Source organism: Leguminivora glycinivorella, chromosome 21 (genome assembly GCF_023078275.1).
Source record: "Leguminivora glycinivorella isolate SPB_JAAS2020 chromosome 21, LegGlyc_1.1, whole genome shotgun sequence".
NCBI lineage: Eukaryota > Metazoa > Arthropoda > Insecta > Lepidoptera > Tortricidae > Leguminivora > Leguminivora glycinivorella.
Window position 1 is genome coordinate 13871761 of NC_062991.1, and position 22645 is coordinate 13894405.

The following is a 22645-nucleotide window of genomic DNA, read 5'->3' on the forward strand; positions in this document are numbered from 1 at the left end:
TTTGATTTTTTTTATACTACGTCGGTGGCAAACAGGTATACGGTCCGCTTAATGGAAAGCGGTCACCGTAACCTCTGGACGCCTGCAACTCAAGGAGTGTCTTCTATTCTTTATATCAGTTTATTATTTCAGCACATCGGATAGCACCTAGCCTACAGATAATACCTACGTTAGTAATACCATCTAATATATTTCATAACATTGCAATGAAATATATGCGCGTTGCCAATCCATTATAGAAACTCGTACACTCCCTTTTAATTGCTGTGTAGTGTTAAGTACACAGCAAAAAGGAGTGTACAAGTTCCAAGGAGGGTTCGGGTTGCCACTATTTTTTTATCGTCGGGATCGAATCAGCTCGTGATTCTGAGAAGAATGAGCCCAAACACGTCCAGATCTGGTGAAATTCGATATTCGGGATTTAATTTGGAAAACGCCCAGTGACGATATTACACTCTTATCTAATAAAATAAATAAATGAAATAAAAGCCCAAATTAAAAATAATCCTTTATTAGAATAAATAATAATCAATAAGGCAACAAAAAGTTATAAAATATTAATAAATCACGCTATTATTAAAATTTAGTGACAATTTAGCACAATTGTATCTTAAGTTAAAAACTAACTTTATTAAATACACCTAAATTATATATGTATAATGTACTTAATCCTTTACGGCATTATTATTTAAAAGGTTATAACGAGTATAGGTATGGTGTACATATCCACCATAGAGGTATAAGTAAGAAAGTCCATACATCAGTAAATTCGAGTTATTTCTAGTGACATCTAGGGTCAAACAGCGTAAATTATCAATATCACTACTCGACACTAGGCTCGACACAGTGACGCGTCTGCCAATAAATTAATATTAAAACAGTTTACAAATTATTATAAACAGAAGGAATTAAACACAGAATACTCATTAATGCTATTGTAATATTAACAAAAATTGAGCATTAGACTTTTCGTTCGTCGCGACATCTATTAACAAGTAGCAGTACTGATAATTTACGCTATTTGACGCGTGTTTGACGCATGTTTAACGCTAGATGTCACTACAAATAACTCGAATTTACTGATGTATGGAATTACAACTCTTTCTTTACTATGATTCCTCTATTATGATATCCATGAAAACTAAAAAAAAACTATAAACGTACATTTCAGGCAAGCAGTACGGTATCTAAGAAATTAAAAGGCAAGAACCAAATGTCCTATTTTTATGACAAAATTCCCATCCATATTTAAACAGAATTTCCTTCGTATAAGACATCAAAATCTAATAATTTCACTTGCAGCGACATATATGTACAGTCCCATACTTACACTCATTTTTATCACACGTTCATACAAAAATAGAACTCCATTTTGTACAAGACAATCTCAAGGCGAATATAAGGCGTGGCTAAGCCATACATAGTACAATAGTACGTTATAATATATACTGTTGGGACATCACAACCGGAAGACATACTGTTTATTTCCTAGTACTGTAAAATGTCGCAAATATTGTAAACCATTAAGTGAAGAAATAAGTTTTTTTAGTGTAACTTCAACCAGGCTTCTCATTGGTAGATGTCCTTTATTAAAATTAAAATGAGCAGGACGAGGTAAAATATTAATAAAAAATAAACACAGATTTTTATGTCACAGTGACAGACATATTGATTTAAACTAACACGATCTTCACTCATATTATTAAATTAAAACGGGACTTAATCGCGTAAAACTTAGGTTTTATATTTAACCCGACGTTTCGGACATGACATTAGAAGATGTTGATACAACTCCCAGCCAGTCTACCCGTGACCACGGACGTAATGTCATGTCCGAAACGTCGGGTTAAATATAAAACGTTAGTTTTACGCGATTAAGTCCCGTTTTAATTTAATAATAACAGTGACAGACTACGACAAAAGATTATCAAAGGCTCGAAGTACATAAGTTTAGTAGTATAGATATAAGAAGTTATAGATAAATTAGTAAGGTATTACCAATACACATATACCAATGTGAAATTTCACACCGCAGTACGAGATTTATAACGAAATTAACGTACTAGGATTAAAATCGCTGTCAATAGAAATTGTCAACAATGTAAACAAACCATTTTATTAAATATCAATATTCTAGCACAATTTTATTATTTTAAAGGTTGAGGATCACAATGTGACATGAATTGATAAAATAACACATGGATGTAGCCAGTATCTGATGAGTTAGAATGGGAATTAAAGACATTTTGACTACAAGGTTTGTTTACATTGTTCACAAATTCTATTGACGGCGACTTTACTAGGTATACTTCGAGAAATATAGATAGATAATTTGAACTATGTAGTAAACATAAATAGTAACAAATCAAACGTTCAAACTTTAATGCGATTTTCGTACAATAATATAAAAATTATGTTACCAATAAAAAAAACTTGCAACATTTCACAGTACACAAATACATAATATAAGATATCTAATGTTTGGCTGTAAAAGAAAATATATATTGGCAACATGATTCATACGACATCAAACTCTTAGGAAGACAATAAAATAAACCTAAACATTCATAAATAAACTGTTACATAATAAATGTCTTTGTCCAATACAAAATGAATCGCACAAAAACTCTTATGTACAGTCCACCAATTGGAACCTGGAACCACTAGGCCACTGTAGAACTATGTCATAGTGACGTTATAAATCAGGTTGTAAGAAACCTCTTACTGCTTGTCATTTGACATGGTTGTAGCTGCCTAGGGTTCCAATTGGTTGATTGTACTACATTCATTCTTATTTGTAACTAAAGCGCCTAAAATTCAACCTTATATTTAAAGGCATAGGTGATTATTTAAGGCCTTCTACAAAGTACTTCTTATGGCACTAGTCCCACTAAAAGCGAGTGAACTATGAGCTAATACCGGAGATGGAAACGAACACAAGATAGTAGCTCCCGTGTAAATAAATGTGACGCGTTGATAGCGCGAGTAATGATGTACAAGTTCTAGATACATACATACATACATACAATCACGCCTGTATCCCATAAAGGGGTAGGCAGAACACATGAAACTACTAAAGCTTCAGTGCCACTCTTGGCAAATAAGGGGTTGAAAGAAAACGAAACTGTGACATTGCAGTGACAGGTTGCCAGCCTCTCGCCTACGCCACAATTTAACCCATATCCCATAGTCGCCTTGTACGACACCCACGGGAAGAAAGGTTCTAAATCTTAAATTTCTTGAAAAATTCACGAAACTTTCACGAAAAATAAAGGGAACTTAAATTTATGAAATGGAAAGTTTCCATCCATACTAGAGATGGGCCGAATATTCGGTAAATATTCGGTATTCGGCATATTCGGTAAATTTGTCAATGTTCGTATTCGGCCGAATAGTTCGGTTAGATTGCCGAATATTTACCGAATAAACAAAGTAAATAAATAGCGTAAGTTGTTTCGTAATTCATCGGATAATGACATCCTATTTCAGCATTCTAAGGAACTACCAAAGGGAGTTAAAAATGCGTTAAAATAGAAATAAAATAATTTTGTAAAAAAAAAATAACGTAGCTTAAGAAAACAAAACAAAAATTTTATTATGCAAGAAAATTTTGAGCCTTAGTAAGATAAATGTGCCTATTACCAATCATCCAAAAATTCGAAAAGTTATTAACTCTAAGCCAGGATTTAAAATATGGCGCAACCGAATATTCGGCCGAATGTTCGGTTCGGTAACAGATTAACCGAATGTTCGGCCGAATATTCGTATTCGTCAAAGTCCGTATTCGGCCCATCTCTAATCCATACAATTGTCCATACGAAGTATGGAAAGTTACCGAAGTTTTCCTATGTGAAAATTTCAGAATTTTAGAAACTTTCCGTTGGCACATCAGTAAGCGAGTTATAGTTCTTCGACGAGCGATGTATCTCGCTCGCTCTTCCTTTTATTTACATGGGAGCAACTATCTTTTGTTCGTTTCTATGGCTTAACTCACTTTTGGTTGTGACCAGTACCTAACCAACAACATATAGACATAAAAAGGTCATCGACCCAGTACAAGGGTCAATAACCTTTTTGTACAAATAGTTGGCATGATGTAATAGTATGTAATGCATACATATTTATATTATGTAATAGCACGAATAGATCAGATTCTTGTAAATGTAACATTATTTATTAATACTAGTATATAAAAATACATGATATGAATTAAAATACGGATTTCCAAACACCATTAGTAAAAACAAACTACACAAGCTGCCAAAGTTTTTTTAACATAAGGTAAATTGTACTTTGTACAGTCAACCAAATTCGAACCCTAGGCACTGTAGAACTATGTCACAGTGATGTTATAAATCAGATTGTAAGAAATCTCTTACTGCTTGTCATTTTGACATGGTTGTAGTGTGGCCTAGGATTCAAATAGGTTGACTGTACTTATAGTGATAGGTAACGATGTTTTAAATTCGTGGCAGCGTGGTCACAATTTAGTTAACTTATTGTCCCGGATCTGTAAGTTCACATTTTTGACACATTTGTTTTGAAGTATGTCGCGATGTGGCTAAGATGTATCGTTTGCCAAATCTAACGATTAATTTCGAATTGGTTGAATCGATTAGGCCCTATGTACAAGGAGGCGCTTAAACAAATATACGATTTCTATCAACTTACTGAAATGTCATTTCAATCGAAATGACAGACTGCCACAGCACTAGTTTAAAAATAAAAATGAATGATAAATGACATGATAAGTAAATCCTGCGTGATAAATTAATATCGTAAAATACTCACTAACGAAGATCCGCAAAAATGTAACATGTGCTAGATTATGTTTAAAGTAAGCGAAACATTGTTTTTAAGTACTTGATTTTTTTAATATTATTACAGGATTTTATTTAAAAGTTCATTAGGTTGCGCGAGTTTGCGTATTGTGGACGCTGTCATGTGTCAAAAAGAGGTTCTTAGAAATCTGGGACTATAGGCCAATTTGCACCAACCACTTGACTCAGGGTTAGTGGGCTGTCAACTGTCAAATTCCACATAAACCCACCATTTATGCGTCTGTCAAAAAATTGTCATTAATATATTAGTCATAATAACTACATGTTAAAGTTGAAACAATATGGAGCAGATCTGCTCCTAAGCATAAATTAAACAGTCATTCATCACCATCATCATCATCATCATCATCATGTCAGCCCTTTATCGCCCACTGCTGAGCAGGCCTCTCTTCTAGTACGCCACTTGTCCCGGTCCACTATTTAAAAAGGCACGTGTCTCTTTTATTTACACGGGAGCGACTACCCTTTGTTCGTTTCTATCTTTGGTGGGACCAGTGCCTAATGTCGGCATATATTTTTAACGATAACTTACTAATAGTGTTTGAAAACATTTAATTAGGACCTTCTACAACTAGGTTACATAATAAAGCACTAACAGATGGCACTTACTTTCTTCATCACGTTCATTTGTTAAAAAAAATTCGTTGTAAAAAAAAAACAAAAGTCGAGAAAATTATATTCTTACCCCATTATTCATAAACGTTCAATAAAGTTATCACACCGATAAAGTTCGTTTGTCCCTTTCTATCACACTAATACGTCGGAAAGGGACAAACGAACTTTATCGGCTTGATAACTTTAGTAAACCTTTATGAATAAGGGGATTATTCTATAATTTTAAACTTTAATTTATCTCGATTTGATACTTTAACAGTGTCAGAACATAATTAAAATTATCAAATAAGTTTTACTAAAATATTAGTAATTGCATTATCTAATGTACAAAAATAAACTTAATACAGCAATATTGCTTTAAAATTGGTAAAAATAAGAAATTCAAAATTTATTTTAGCACAACTAATAATAAGAGATAAGCTAAACAATTATTAAATATTATGCGATTTCATGTTTTCATGTACTTTGAACGTTAAAACTAAGGCGACAAAATTCAATATGACAGCTTAAATATAATGAATACGCTATTTATTTGATGATCTCATAATGCGTTTATAATAAAGTTGATTTCAACCACAGTTTTTACAAGAGGTTTTATCATTTGATACTGTGTACTTTCAATCCGGTACTAAGCATATATTGACTTACTTTCATTGTACATTATTTGGTACCATGGTGAACGATATACCCTCCGTAGGTAGCCTGTTAGTTCAATGCAGGTAGTAATATAAATAAAGTAAGTTTTTCTAAGCTGTAGTTTCACATATCTGCGTAAATAACAGTTTATTTTTTATGCTTACATTGCTAAGGAAAAAGACTGTTGCATTTACGAATCGAATAAATAAATAAATAAATAAATAAATAAATAAATAAATAAATAAATAAATAAATAAATAAATAAATAAATATTACAGGACATTCTCACATTAAGATAAGGCTTGTATTGTGGGTACTCAGGCAACGTGAAAACAACGATCACCACAGGAAGCACCCAGGGAAGCTAGTAGCTTATCTGATTGTTTCTGATCTTTGTAGTGTATGATTCTATGCTAGACTGTGGTTCCACAGATCCACCTAAATCATAGTACATGTTTATGCTGTGGTAAAATAATTATTGCATTAACTTCTGGCATACATTCAGATCTAGTACCATGATAAACGACGCACCCAACGGAGCATATAACCTAGCTTTTGTATTTTTTCCTATCTGTGGTTTCAAAGATCTGTCTAACTTATTGGTACCTTTTACGCTGTGGCAAAAGTATTGCATTAACTTGTCGCATACAGTTACATCGACGCACCTAGCGAAGAATTTAAACTCGCTGTTATGTTTCTCAGATATTCAAATCTGGTACCAAGGTGAACGACGCACCCAGCGAAACATGTATCCATTTTAATAGAGTATATTTCTTTAGCTCATGGTATTCCAATATCTAACTTAATAGTAAATTTTTTATAATCTGGCAATATAAGTATTGCATTAATTTCTCATGTCGTATATGTATTTAGATCTGGTACCACGGTGAACGGCGCACCCAGCGAAGCCTGTACCCTCCTTGTTCGGTTCTGATCTTGATTGAGGCACCTTCAGCCGCCTTTACCGTTTCTTTCACCTGGATTAAAGAAGAAAAACGTAGTAAGATTCCTTATATAAACGTAACAAATATTCAAAGATCTCTAAATTGGCAAATTGGATTTGATTGCCGTTTCTAATTTTACAGCTAATGTAGATAGCATGGACTTTCAATAGGGACAGAGCTCATATTTTTGCCATACTAAATTGAACTTTATCACTGGTGCAGAAAGGCGTTCTTGTCAGACTTGCAAAAGTGTATCCACATGAGAGGGTCAAAGTTGGGGCTGGTGTCCCTCTCGCACGTGTGACCAGTGTTAAAGAGATTACTATAGTAGTATTATTTTTACCTGTATGATAACTAAGTTTACAAACTTCTTAAATTATTTTTGTATTATATCGAGGCAAGGGTATTAATACCTTGTAACGAATTGGTAAGTCATTATTATGAAGCCATAAAACCAAAGATTTGCTCAATTAAAAAAAAACCTTTAACTGGGTATTAGTAGATTTGGTAGTAACTTTGAATATTGACTGGTATCCCCAAATTATTACAGTGATGACACGTCATTCAAATGATTTTGATAGTGGCAATAAGTGCGAGGGGGACACCAGCCCCAACTTTACCCTCTCATGTGGACACACTTTTTGGCCTATCAACTCAATCTAGCTTAATATATGTAAATCTATGGTAGATAGATAGCACTTCTTACATTATGGTAATATTAGTAGGAATTTTAAATAAACGGTCCGATATCAATAGTACCACAACAGGGCTTTAGTTGTCAAATTTGATAGAAATAGTGGCTTCTTGATTGTAAAGTTGATCAAACCTTTATATGGATACAGAATGGTAGTACCTACATGGATAAATAGTTCTTTTTTATGCGATAGGTGGCAAATGAGCAGACAGGTCGCTTGATGGTAAAGCCGGGGTTACATCAGCAATTCCCGTCAACTTTGTACAATGCCACGTCAGCAAATTTTAATTGTAACATTTTGTAATATAATTCGACTTTCGTAAGATATATACAGGATAATTTTTATAATTAAGAAAATATAGATACTAGAGAACCCTAATGACCAAATAAAACTTAATAAAATCTCAATTTATCAACAAAATCTTGGTAACAAAATAGGAATTAATAAAAACAAATTTAACTTTTCCCTTAATTTTTGTACAAACTTTTCGAGAACTGCTGACATTAGAGCCACGCGTGTCGCAACGCAATCGGTTACACACATTTTGTATGAACGTGGTTACATTAGCTCAGTCCCGCGTGTCGCCGAGCGGACGTATAACCGAATAGGGAACTTGACTAGTAAAAATTAAATATTTTATACCATACACCAGATAATTATAAGAAAAACATGGACAGAAGTTATTTTTAAATCCAATTTCTATTTAATAAGTCAGGTAGAAATATATAAAAGTAACTGAGTTGACCGTGACGTCACTCAATTCGATTTCATATTAATTCCATATTAGCAAGTCGTACAAATTCGTTTTGACAGTTCTTAAAAAGAAGCTGATTTGACTAAGAGGCAAGTAGCCTATACAATCCCACGCGTTGCTACACGCGGCGTGGCTCTAATGTAACCCCGGCTTAAGCGATTACTGTCGCCCATGGACACCCGAAACACCAATAAGGTTGGAGGTGCGTTGCGTGCCTTTCCATGGAAGTACGCTCTCTTTTGAAGGGTTGGAAGGTCGTATCGTTCCGGAAATACCACGTATACCTAAATAAACAAATCGTGTAAAGAAATAACTTACGCTCTGCATCAAGTTTTGCGCGTTGCCGACCAACATCTCCGTCGCCTCCTGATCCTCTTCGCTTCCTGTAAATCAAAGTTCAGCATGTTACAACGTTATCCGGTTCGAAGGACAAATCTCCGTGGCGCTAGCTTGTGACATTTTTCTTTGATCTAACCTCACCTCAGACACTGGCTATCAAATATATGAAAGAGGCGCGTTCCTAGCACACATTCTAAGCTCGTGTAGGTGAACGCGTACCATGCTTGTATGAGTGAAATATGACAGGTCGACTGTTCGCGTTTTTGAAAGGCGGTAACCGAGAATGGGACTTTCAGCGGGGAGCAGAAGTGGTCATACTGCACGATAGTACTCTTTATTATACTGTGGTCTAACGTGGCGATTTCCGGTTTTGCTAGCATACGTATTTGTATAAATTGATTGCCAAGAGTGACACTGAATCTTGAGTAGTTTCATGTGCTCTAACCACTCCTTTATGAGATACAGTCGTGATTGTCATAGTCTTACCCGGGTATGACAATCTATATATAAGGTTATTTTATTTCAGACGTAGCGTAGAGTTATTACTAAAATTAAATAAAAAACACTATAACACAAATATTTCACTATTATGTATGTTTATTCATTTTTATTAACATGAAAATTGGTATGCAAAAATCTTGGTTGTCTGCGATATCAAACTGGTAATGATGCTTTATATTTGTGGCACTTATGGTTCAATAGGTTTGACCTAAACATATTTTTAAATACGAATACAATGAATGAGGAGGCACACTCAAAGGTTGGCGCCACCCTATTAGTCCATTGCACTTGCATTGCACAGATAAAGAATTTCATACGTGAGAGCGAGAAGATATGTTTATTCTCTCTCTCACATATGAATAACAGTGACATGCCTAGACACTTGCAGAGGCGCCGCCTGGCGGGATAAAAAGTCAGTGTGCTTCTCATTATTTGAGTACTATTCCTAAATACAGAGTCAAGTGCTTTTACAAAATGAATGTAAGTGCAACCAGAGCCCATAAATACCTTTGAAATCCGCCATGCCGACTGTTAGAAAGCAAGAAGCTTGGTTAGCGAAGCAGGAAAAGAAGTGATAATACTCGTAATATTTGTCTATATAAATTTCTTCCAACTGGCCCAAGTTTACAAAAAGTGTGTATAGTGACAATTTAAATAAATAAATATTATAGGACATTCTTACACAGATTGACTGAATTCCACGGCAAACTCAAGAAGGCTTGTGTTGTGGGTACTCAGGCAACGATATATATAATATATATAAATACTTATATACATAGAAAACATCCATGACTCAGGAACAAATATCTGTGCTCATCACACAAATAAATGCCCTTACCGGGATTCGAACCCGGGACCGCGGCGTAGCAGGCAGGGTCACTACCGACTGCGCCAGACCGGTCGTCAAACAATTTAAAGTTGTAAAGTGTAAATAGTTCACAAATGGCCTCCTTCCATTTCAGCCGAATCTCATAGAACCCAACTAGTAGAGACCGGTAAAATGTATGATGCCAAGGATTTTTATAAGTATATGGCCTTTTGACAATGTTACTTATGGTTTTGTAAAATTTGGCCATGTTAATATAATATCTTACATGAAACTTATAAATTATAAAGAAGATAGAATAAGAAAAATATTTAAAAAAGGTTGAAAAATAGTCGCCTGTGTGGTGACGGGTTAAGAATTTCACCACCCCCTTTCTTCCCGTGGGTGCCGTAGAAGGCGACTGTGGGATATGGGTTAAATTGTGGCGTAGGCGAGAGGCTGGCAACCTGTCACTGCAATGTCACAGTTTCATTTTTCTTTCAACCCCTTACTTGCCAAAAGTGGCACTGAAGCTTTAGTTTCATGTGCTCTGCCTACCCCTTTATGGGATACAGGCGTGATTGTATGTATGTATGTATGAAAAGTTGAGTACCTTGAGCTCCCAACATGGTAGCCTTGACAGTGGAGAGAATCTTGAGCTGGGTGCCGATGGTGGGGATACGCTCGCACACTTGCAATAGGTTCTGAAACAAGCATTTATAATGTTCATCATTATAACCACAAAATTAAAACTTTGAAAAAACCCCCGATTGCGACATAGTAGACTGATTTTCATGAAACATGGCTAAGAACACTCCCGACTAACTCAGCTTTCAGACTAAAAAAAAACGAAATCTAAATCGGTTTATCCGTTCGGGAGCTACGATGCCACCGACAGACAGACACACACACACACACACAGACAGACAGACAGACAGACGGACAGACAGACAGACAGACACGTCAAACTTATAACAATCTCTAATAACTAATCTCTAATCTGGTTTGGTCTGGTCGTGGTTGGTGTTTCTAATGGGGTGGCAACGCGCATGTGGCACTGTTTGAGTTGCAGGCGTCCATAGGTTACGGTGACCGCTTTACATCAGGCGGGCCGTATGCTTGTTTGCCACCGACGTAGTATTTAAAAAAAAACACCCCGTCGTTTTTGCGGGTTAAAAACAGCCCACTTCTGGTAGAATCGAATCTCGAGCCAAACACTTACGGTCCTAATTCGCTTGTCCGTGCACTCCAATGCCAGTTTCTTGGCCAGTCTCGTCACCTCTTCAGAAGCTTCGGCGATCGCCTTAGCCGTTGCGATCAGCTCGCGCTTGCTACCTGCAATGGATAGACTTTAGTGAGGTGAAGTTAAGGTTGAGGGTATAATGGTCAAAAACGTTGCCAGTGTAGTAAAAAAACTATTTGGAAAATGATACCAAGAACTGAAACAGTGTAGAAAAACATGCACTACGTATACGAACATAAATTATGTTTATTTTACAAATATGTATGCGATAAAAATGTGTGTATGTTTTTAAATGGATACAATGCATTTCGAAGAATGAAACAGCTAATTTTCTTTTTTCAAAATATCGGAGTTGGTTATATATAAGTAGTGAATGTTATTCAATATAAGTAGTGAATATTATTATTATACTTTTAAACGAGCAATTCTTGTATATTTATTTATTTATTTATATATATATACCGACGATCTCAGAAACCGCTGTAACGATTTCGCCGAAATTTGTTATGTGGGGGTTTTCGGGGGTGAAAAATCGATCTAGCGTAGCCTTAGATCCCGGAAAACGCGAATTTTCGAGTTTTCATGAGTTTTTCTTTCGCGTTAGTAAACGTAAAATATGGTCGTTAATTTCGCCGCGCGCGCATCGATTCCGCTTAGCTCAGTCGTACGAGGTCGGTCTAATGTACGCAGATAGATCGTAGGTGTCAGGGTTTCGAATCCCGGCCAGAAATTAAATTTTTGTTTTTTGTCTTTTTTTTTGTTTTTGTATTTATAAGAGTTTTTTTTTAATCTAAAGACGTGATATATTAAAATAGAATTCACTCGGTCGCCCAGATATTGTTATTCAATATGAGCTATGGAGCCATTACCCTGTATAGGGAATCAGTCAAAATAAATGTGCTTAGAAAATTATGAAATAATATCCTAAATTAGTAAAAAAAAATCATAAATTGGATTAATAAACTTTTTCTTGTCTGTTATTGCCATGGTAACGGTCTCCTGAGTCCACCAAGTGATAAAACCAGCGTGACTCAGGGGCCCGTAACCATGGCAATAACAGACAAGAAAAAGTTGATTCACCCAAATGCATATACTTGCTAAAATAGTCATATAAACTACTTGCTAAAATAGACTCTAAACAGTCTGAATACATACACACAGACACATTCAAGCGACTTACCACTCAGGTTCATAGCAACCACTATCCAGGAAGCGGTGGGCAAGACAACGGTTATATGATAGCGATATATACAGTCATGATATGATATGATATTGTACATGTATGATAGTGGAGCATAGATCCAGGCCCCGAATGGCATTTCTGCGACGCAAAACGCCACCGAACCGCCGCAGAAATGTAGTCTGGCTCTGTCGCGCACATACACAAGATAGAGATAGATAGCTACGAAAGAGCGTATCGTGAGCGTTTGCGCACACAGGTACACGTTTTAGTACCACTTTGTACTGGTAATCTTACATGATTGAGACCAAACATGGTCGAAATGTTCTGAATGCCTTTTAATTGTATTAGCAAGGACATTGTACTAGTAGTTCTTATTTCAGTATGTAGTTTGCGCTAAACCACACACACTCCCACAGACTTAGTTTTATATAAACGCTAGGACTTCGGGTTATTTGTATAGGCATAGTTAAGTGACATCTAGCGACAATCACGCGTCAAATAGCGTGAATTATCAGTACCACTACAGTACGATACTAGGTGGCGACTCGTCTGCCAAAAATTTAATATTAGAACAGTTTACAACTTATTTATTACAAGCAGAAGGAATTGAAAACAGAATACTGATTAATAATATTATTAATATTGTAATATTAGCTAAAAATTGGTGAGCATTAGACTTTTCGTTCGTCGCGACATCTATTGACAAGTAGCAGTACTGATAATTTATTCTAGTTGACGCGTGATTGACGCGTGTTTGACGCTAGATGTCACTACAAGTAACTTGAATTTACTGATGTATTGAGTTACAACTCTTTCCTTACTTATTCCTCTATGGAATAAAGACATACTTATAACCAATTGTGAGTGTGTTTAGTAAAACGTCCCACTTTGTCGGTTTCCATTAAGGCGAGATTTACTTGTATCTTTATATGAATAAACCGACAAAGCAGCTTTATAGCAATCGACAAAGTGGGACGTTTTCCCGTGCACGCTCACAATTGTTTGTGTACTTTAACGTCCCGCATAACATGGCGACCCTGCCAGTGCGGCCTTGCGCTGCTCCTGTGCTGGCGTTTATACTGACTATATGAGAGTGTGTGTGGTTTAGCGCACACTACAAGTATTAACTTGATTATGACGTGTATGTACAATATCTCACACAACTACTGGTGGTCATGGTGTGACGGCGGTGTCCATACGAACACAAAGTACATACTATATAGAAGCGCGCGGTAGCTTGTATTTGAGAAGTCCTGTTTGGCTCGCAGAGTGTCTATACATACCCATATCATTAGTAATAGTAATCTAAAAGTTAGATAGCAATAAAATCAGGTCAATTTTAGTCGAATTACCGTACAGTGTAACCAGGTTTCATTGCTCTTTCTGATCAGATATACTAAAGAACCCTACATTATCTATCTTGGTTGTGTTAAATTGCATAACATACTTATAATAAATATTAATAAGTTTTTACAATTAAGCTTTAAAACTTAATGGCCAATTTATTTAGTAAGCACGACAAAATTTAAGCTTTCATTAATTTGCATACATTTGGTAACTGAAATAAATGTCATATACAAAGAAAAAGTGACCAAGGCCTCCAAGTGTTCAAAACTGGATTCGAACCCGCGTCCTCCGTTATCGCGACGGATGCCTAAACCACTCGGCCATTCGGACACGGTGGCAAGGGTCGAAATTTTTAAGTATATGACACAATTACCGAAGGCTTATGGCGCCCCCCCATTTGTTGTTAAGCCAATGAGGAGGCACACTGAAAGGTTATGTATGACAGATGGCGCTACCTTAAGATGGCTAAATTATATTGATTGATTGATTGCTTTTGCACAGACAAAGAATAAGGCTGCTTTTTACTTTATCTGTAGGGTTTAATTTAATAGTCATAACACATTACCGGACCACGCCAATGTCATTTTATACGTGAGAGCGAGAAGATATGTTTTGTCCCTCTCACATATGAAATAACGTTTACCGGTAATTTTTTTTTTTTTTTTTTTTAATTGATGGCCTTCCCCTCTTTTTACAGGAGGGATTTTGCCAACGACGACGTTAAAGACATACAACGCACGATAAGAATGTTCGGTGAAAATTTTTGGTGGGAAAGGAGCTGGAAACCTAAAACAAAAAAAACATTTATTGTTAAGGACATCACAGACAGCACAGGACGAATGTACAGTTTATTAGAGTACCTATAGCGGGAAACGAAATAATGGGCTTTTATTGTGGCGCCGCTGCAGAGGATGCTCTGCAGCGGCGCCACTCAGTTCTCATAGATAGATATGACATCATCTACTTTTTCTCATGGAAATTGAAAAGAGCGGGAAAGGGCGATAGTTTTGACAGTTAGTAAGCATGCCAACATAAGGAGAAATAAGAGATTGACAATAAAATTGACAGTGTAATATTAATAATTTAGTAGATGAAGGAATATAAAAGAATTTAAAGTTTAATGTTATTTTCCTGTATGTGTTTGAGAAGCAATGCGGTAATGGGAGGGTCCATGAGGACCAGAAGCGTTTGAAGATTGATAGGACGCGGGATGTTTTTTGGTAAGAGGTCGTACATCGAGTGTTTAAGCTTGCTGCACGAAAAGAAAACCGGTAATGTGTGGGGCTATTACACCTAGTGACAGGTTGTGAATGACAGTGACATACCGAAGACCGAACCACGTGGCGCCGTGTTGTCCATGACGTTCAATCCAAGTGAGGCGTCACGTAAACCCCGCTCTCCGCACTTGCACAGGGGTCGCCTGGCGGGTTTAGGATTGGAAATAGAAAAAAAAAACAATGTTTTCAAAAAAACCCTAGCATTATTGTTTTTTTGTCTAAATAATTATGTTTTTTTTTCAGATGAACAAATTATACGACAATAACGGTTTTTCGTGATTTGTAACGTTTCAATATCAATAACGTACATTTTAATTCGATAAACATACAGTATACAAACGTTTATTTGGGAATCCCCGAATGCGGCGTGAAGCATGGAGAGGCGGTGGTGTTGCCAACAGTAAATAGCGATAACTACTAACTACAGATTTAGTAAATGTTAGTTTTTTAAAACCAGAAATTTAAGTTATGAAATTTAATTCGTTTCATAGCTAACATAAAGTCTAATAAACCGTATAAAAGTATTGAACTGCTTTGCAAAATTTGAGATTTCGTTCTTTAGAAAAAAACTCCAGAAAAAAAAACTGTTTTTTTTACGTTTCTTTCTTTTTTAAAGCCAGAAAAAAAACTGTTTTTTTTTTGCATCCCTAGGCGGGACAAAATGACAGTGTGCTTCGTCATTGTTACATTATGCGAAGCTGAATATATTCTGATTCCTGATACAGTCAGTTGCAATAGCAAGTATAGGTAGTCAAACGTCGGGAGTTTGGAGAAGAAGGAAATGGCAGACTTACCCTTAGAATCGGAGCGAACGAGCTCAGACAGGCGCGCCATGAGAATGGCCATGCGTTTGGCGGCGGCGATGATCTCATTGTCTTTGGAGGACCACTCGCGTACGGCCTTGTGAAGGTTGTGGGCTGCCACCTGGGAACCAAGTAGCGTCGATTAAGATCATCAGCCGAAATTTGGTAAATTCGGACGGAAGTTCCCAAGTTTTTAAAATCTCGTTTGGGCATTCATGATTATTTAATTGTAATTAGCGAGTAATCGGTAGTGGTGGAGAAAATTTGTTTCTGTATATTGCATAAAAAAAAGTGCAGTGCAGCAAGCAGCCAAAGCTACCTAATCGCTCTTAATGATGTGGCCTTTGAATGGATGATCGGGCTTAATTTTAACTTGTGAACGTTTCCGTTCTTTGCCATACCCACGACTACGACTAAATAAAATCAGCAGGGATCGCATTTGTGTGCGTCATCTTATATTAAGGGCCAGTCGCATCAACCACATTTGACAGACACATCATCGTCACGCAGCACTCGTCTATGGAACTTTCTATACAATAAAATTTAACGAACGCTTTAACGGTGACAGGCGGTTCGGTGCAACCGGCCCTAAATGTCATCAAAATGACGTAGCTTTTGGTTTTCGTCGAAGCCTGTGACACCATGAGATCTAAAGTGACTCACCAAGATGGGTTGGCTGGGGTGCGGCTGGCGGCTGAAGATATCCTCTCCCTCATCATCCGTGTCGGGCGGCGGCGGGCGCGGGGGCGGCGCGCCACTAGGCGGCGGCGGCGGGCGCGGGGGCGCGTGCTGCTTGCTCACGTGCAGAGCCGACAGGGCTTCGGGGAGGGCTGGGGGTGGGGGCGGTGGAGCGTAGTGACGGGATAGAGCTGATTCCACGGCCGACGCGGCGTTGATTATCTGAAAAGAATAATGGAATTGTAATTTTTCTTATAACACGTTAGGTGAAAGGCTCAGAAGCGCTGGTAGCCCAGCGGTAAGTACGTACGACTTTCGTTCCGAAGTAAGAGAATGAGTTTTTCGGAATTTATGTGCGAAATGTCATTTGATATTTATAATGTGAATGAAGTCTTACACTCACACTACATTGTATCGAATATAGGTTTATTGTCTCTCGTGTTACATATCAGCCGCTTATATTATATAGGCTAAGGTGAAGCAGTGTGTGAGATGTTGCACTCACACTACAGTCGCTTTTCGATGAAGGAAAACATCGTCAAGAAACCGGACTAATTCCAATAAGGTCTAATTTACCCTTCGAGTTGGAGGGTCAGATAGCAGTCGCTTTCGTAAAAAGTAATGCCTACGCCAAATCTTGGGATTAGTTGTCAAAGCAGACCCCAGGCTCCCATGAGCCGTGGCAAATGCCGGAATAACGCAAAGCCCGAAGCAAAGCCGAAGGCCCGACGACAAAGCATCCGCGTAAGTCCTGAAGCGCCAAAAAAAGCCATGCACAGTCGCCATCGAATAGATCGGAACGCCCGAGGTATTCAAAAACATCTGAACGCGCCTCTGACATCTTAACCGTAGAGGCGTGTTCAACTATTTATGAACATCATTGCGAGGTTGATCTCACACTGCCTCAAATAACCTATTTAACGACCCGGAAAAATATCCTTCCGAGTCGTTGAGAGTAATTATTTTGTAATTCCAAGGTTAGTTTCATGCTAAACATACATACAATCACGCCTGTGTCCCATGAAGGGGTAGAGAGCACATGAAACTACTCAGGTTTCAGTGCCACTCTTGGCAAATAAGGGGTTGAAAGAAACCGAAACAGTGACATTGTAGTGACAGGTTGCCAGCCTCTCGCCTACGCCACAATTTAACCCATATCCCACAGTCGCCTTCTACGACACCCACGGGAAGAAAGGGGGTGGTGAAATTCTTAACCCATCACCACACGGCAGTTTCATACTAAAAACTATCTAAAACCTATTTTTTACCCAAAAGAATATAGCTACGCTTGTTATAAATATGTTACCTCAGAGTTAGCGGATCTCCAGGCGGGTGCTTGCGAGGAGTCTTCTAAGCGCGGTGCACGGCGGACGCGATGACAGCTTGTAAGCGCTGGTGCGCGCTGTTCAGAGCGCGGGCGAACTCTATTCTACCTACTTTTACTATGAGACTTGTAAAATAGCATTTATAAATGCTCACGTACGATTTACTAAGGAAACAGTCTAAATAAACGAAGCCGGCGGGCTGAAGGCACGACGCTGAGCGTTAAACTTGCAAGGCCGAGCTCCGCGTAGGGCCGAAGGCCCGGAGCGTCCTTGAGAGTAATTATTTTGTGATTCCAAGGTTAGTATCATACTAAAAGTTATCTATAACCTATTTTTAACCCCAGACGCAAAAACGAAGGGGTGTTATAAGTTTGACGTGTCTGTCTGTCTGTCTGTCCGTCCGTCTGTCTGTCTGTCTGTCTGTCTGTCTGTCTGTTTGTCTGTCTGTGTGTGTGTCTGTCTGTGGCATCGTAGCTCCCGAACGGATGAACCGATTTAGATTTAGTTTTTTTTTTTTATCCAGAAGAATATGGCTACGCTTGATAAAAAAATGTTTGAAATATGTTACCTCAGAGTTAGCAGATCTCCAGGCGGGTGCTTGCGAGGAGTCTCCTAAGGCCACGGCCTTAGCGCGGTGCACGGCGGGCGCGATGGCGGCTTGTAAGCGCTGGTGCGCGCTGTTCAGAGCGCGGGCGAATTCCGCGTCTTCTGTGTTTTCGCGCTCTGCGCCGCCTACTAAAAGGACGCGGTTGGCTAATCTGAAAACACAAAATGTTCACTTTGAAGTTGACATGACATAGTAACCATTTTACTGCCAGAGTAGTCAACAACGTATAAAGCCACAACTCTTTTTTTATATTACGTCGGTGGCAAACAAGCATACGGTCCGCCTGATGGAAAGCGGTCACCGTAACCTATGGACGCCTGCAACTCAGAGTGTCATACGCGCGTTGCCACCCTATTAGAAAATTGTACACTACCTTTTGCTGTGTTAAGTACACATCAAAAAGGAGTGTACAAGTTCTAAGGAGGGTTCGGGTTGCCGACGACTCAAAGGACAATAAACGTAACAAATTAGTTCCGTAAGTCCTCCCGTCGTCAGCACACCGCACCCTCGTTGAGCTCTGGCAGCCTTACTCACCGGCAGTATGAGTAGGGTAGGGTATGGTAGGGTGGGTGGGTAGTAACTCAATGTAATTTTTCGATAAGGTTAAAAAAATCGCGCCGCTTCGATAGGATTGGCAATCAAATAAGTTAAGAGCGATATTTACTCCTTTCCAACTAACAACCAAAGAGCGCAGGGCGTATCATGCTGCCAATTTTATCACTTATCCACGTGGATAAGACATCTGTCACTCTCACACTGACATACTTGCTAAAGCGTGACGGATCCTTTATCCACGTGGATAAGTGATAAAATTGGCAGCATGATACGCCGGCAGGAAGAAAATTAACTATAAGTAATTAATAAAAAAATGTAAAGGAAAGTATTCCTAAAGAAAAATATTCTAACCACCGATCGGAGTCCGTCAAGAACTAAATAAGGGCCAGTTGCATCAACAACATTTGACAGACACATCGTCGTCACGAGACGTCTATGGAACTTCCCATACAATAAAATTTAACGAACGCTTTAACGGTGACAGAAAGATTGATGCAACCGGCCCTAAAAGTGTATAAAAATAATCATACAAAAGTTGGCGATTATACTGCCAAAATGTATCATGCTAAGTTGGCTTAGCCGTCTCTACACTGTAAAATGCGTGAATAGATATACTCTGTCAAACAAGTCTGTCAGTAAATAAGAACAAATAAAACTAGTAGTAGTAGTAGTAAACACTTTATTGTACAGAACAAATTACATGTACAGAGAATAATTATAACGGTTATGTACAAAGGCGAGCTTATCCCTTTAAGGGTAACTATATGCATCCTTTTCTTTAGGGTGCTAGAGAAAAGGATACCTACAGTTTTCTTTGTTCTTATTTACTGACAGACTTGTTTGACAGAGTTTAGGTACATTTTTTGGACATCTTTTTAATAGTCTCAAATTGTGAAACAGGTTCTTGAATGAAACAATACCTCGCGATGGCGGAAGTGTTATCGACCATCTTCTGTGAATCGTTGTTACGGATGGCATCCTCGCAGAGGTAAGTGTGTTTTTGCATCAGCTCCCCTGTAAAATAATAATAATTATAAATAACCTAACCACAAAATTAAAATTTTGAAAAAACCCCCAACCGCGAAATAGTAGACCGATTTTCATGAAACATGACTAAAAACAATCCCTAGTCGGGATCAGCTTTCAGAAAAAAACAACTAAATCTAAATCGGTACATCCGTTCGGGAGCTACGATGCCACAGGCAGACACACAAACAGACAGGACAGATATAACACCCCGTCGTCCCCGTCGTTTTTGCGTAGGGGATTGAAAAAGGTCATGATAAATTTGGATGGCACTATTTAAGTTTTAAATTATCTTACCAGCAGTGCGTACAAAGTCGAGCGGATCGACGGCCTGGTCGCACAAGTCACGGACGCGAAGCACCGAGTCGGCGTACTGGTTCTTCAGATTGTTGAAAATGCTCCTCTGCCACCTACGAAAAGTTTTTTTGCAAAAATTTCATTTATGCGCAAGCTTTTATCGCCGACTGTACTTTTCTTTCAACAGTCATAATACTGCTCTTCGAGACGTTTCTAAAAACGCCCTTAGTCCTTTCTGCTTTCTGATTCAGATTCAGATTCAGATTCAATAGTTTATTCATGGTAAACACATAATTATCTACATAAGTATTACATAAATTTTACAATTAATATTAAAAAAATGTATGACGGGTTTACCACGAAATGGTCCCGCCTCAGCATAGATGCTGACCCAGGGGTCAGCGGTGATCTTCCGGCGAGACCACTTTGTGGTTTCTGGCCACCTTTCTGCTCCATCATCAGATCCGCTCCATGATACCATAATATTGCATTCTCACGTGAAAATTTCAGCTCAATCGGAAACCGGGAAGTGGGTCAAATTTAACTTGCGACGTGGGTCAAATTTGACTTGAGAGATGCAACGAATAGTTGTTTGGCCGGATACCGGATACCGAATATTCGGCCTAACTATCGGCCGAATATTCGGTATCCGGCCGCCGAATATTCGGACAGCAGAATTTTACCTACAATACCTACAATTTAAGCAGGGAGCGGGCGCGTCGTGCAGGTTTTGACTTGTTTCGTAGTGAACTTCGCGCGGAGTCCATTTTTATTTAAATGTTTATTTTTTTATAATAAAGGGCTATGATTAAAAGTATTATAACCGTAACTGTTTTTTTTAGGGTTCCGTACCTCAAAAGGAAAAAACGGAACCCTTATAGGATCACTTTGTTGTCCGTCTGTCCGTCCGTCTGTCAAGACCCTTTTTCTCAGGAACGCGTGGAGGTATGAAGCTGAAATTTATATCAATTACTCAGGTCTACTGTCCCTTGAAGCTGTGAAAAAATCAAACTTCTAAGCCAACGCAATCAAAAGATACAGCCGTTTATGCCGCAAATTTTCGACACTTGCAAGGGAATCAAAACCTACAGGGTGCTTCCCGTGAACTCAGAATCTTGAAATTTGGTACGAAGCAACGTCTTATAGCATAGATAAAGGAAAAATTACGAAAACCATAAATTTTTAGTTACATCACATAATATATTTTTTTTTAATAATTTTAACCTTACTACCCATTTCCTCATAAACGTGTAGAGGTATTAAATTGAAATTCATACCAAATACTCAGGTCTATAATACCTTTAAGCTGTAACAAAATCAAACTTCTATGTCAACGCAATCAAAAGAAACAGCAATTTAAGCTGCATATTTTGAAACTCGCAAGGGAATCAAAACCTAAAGGGTACTTCCAGTCGACCTAGAATCTTGAAATTTGGCATGAAGCAACGTTTTATAGCACACATAAAGGAAAAATTCCGAAAACCTTAGGTTTGTACGGAACCCTCGGTGCGCGAGTCCGACTCGCACTTGGCCGGTTTTTTTCATTTCATTTGTTTACTCCAAAATCATTTAATCAAAAATAGCACATCCGGTATCCGGCCGGATAGTACGTCACTGTCCGGTATCCGGCCGAATATTAAAATAAGGGCCGAATAGGCCGGATACCGAATAGTAACCGAATATTCGGTGCATCTCTACTTGCGAGATTTGATTAAATACAAACATCGGGACAGGTAAAATAGTAAGGCGGCGGAATTGAAAAAAGTCGTCTAGTTTTGAAGTTGATGTGACTGGAGAGTATACTGCTGACAAGTGGTATCGTTGTGATCTATAGACTTTACTGAGTACGAAATAATGACTTGTCACTTTCTCAGACTGTGGGGGGGTTAACTATGACGTCACAAAGATCGCGGTCCCGGGTTTCAATTTTTTGCCAATTTGTCTAGAACCCCTTATCCAATTTTGAAAAATGAGGTGTCGATTGAAAGCGTATAACATGCTGATTAAGATTTCTTATAAGTGAAAAGTATAGTTTTGTTAGTTATTTTTTAATTAACAATAATGCAAAAAATACTTTTTTTTACTCTCTTTTTTGATTTTTGTGACTCAAAAAGGCAATGAAAACGGCCACTTAGCTAAAAAATATGTTATATAAATCATTTAACTACATTATT

The 22645-nt window shown here is 38.0% G+C and overlaps 1 protein-coding gene across 1 annotated transcript in view; it reads right to left on the bottom strand.

Moving 5' to 3' along the window:
• Window positions 1–6446: 6446 nt before the first annotated feature.
• The window catches only part of LOC125237399 (vinculin), a 90584-nt gene continuing 74385 nt past the window's right edge, over window positions 6447–22645 (bottom strand). Inside the window, 9 exon segments of the mRNA XM_048144438.1 lie at window positions 6447–7069; window positions 8804–8868; window positions 10744–10834; window positions 11353–11465; window positions 15975–16104; window positions 16647–16883; window positions 18555–18744; window positions 20069–20162; window positions 20472–20572. Of these exon segments, the coding sequence (XP_048000395.1) occupies window positions 6962–7069; window positions 8804–8868; window positions 10744–10834; window positions 11353–11465; window positions 15975–16104; window positions 16647–16883; window positions 18555–18744; window positions 20069–20162; window positions 20472–20572 (1129 nt within the window). The 3' untranslated portion in view covers window positions 6447–6961.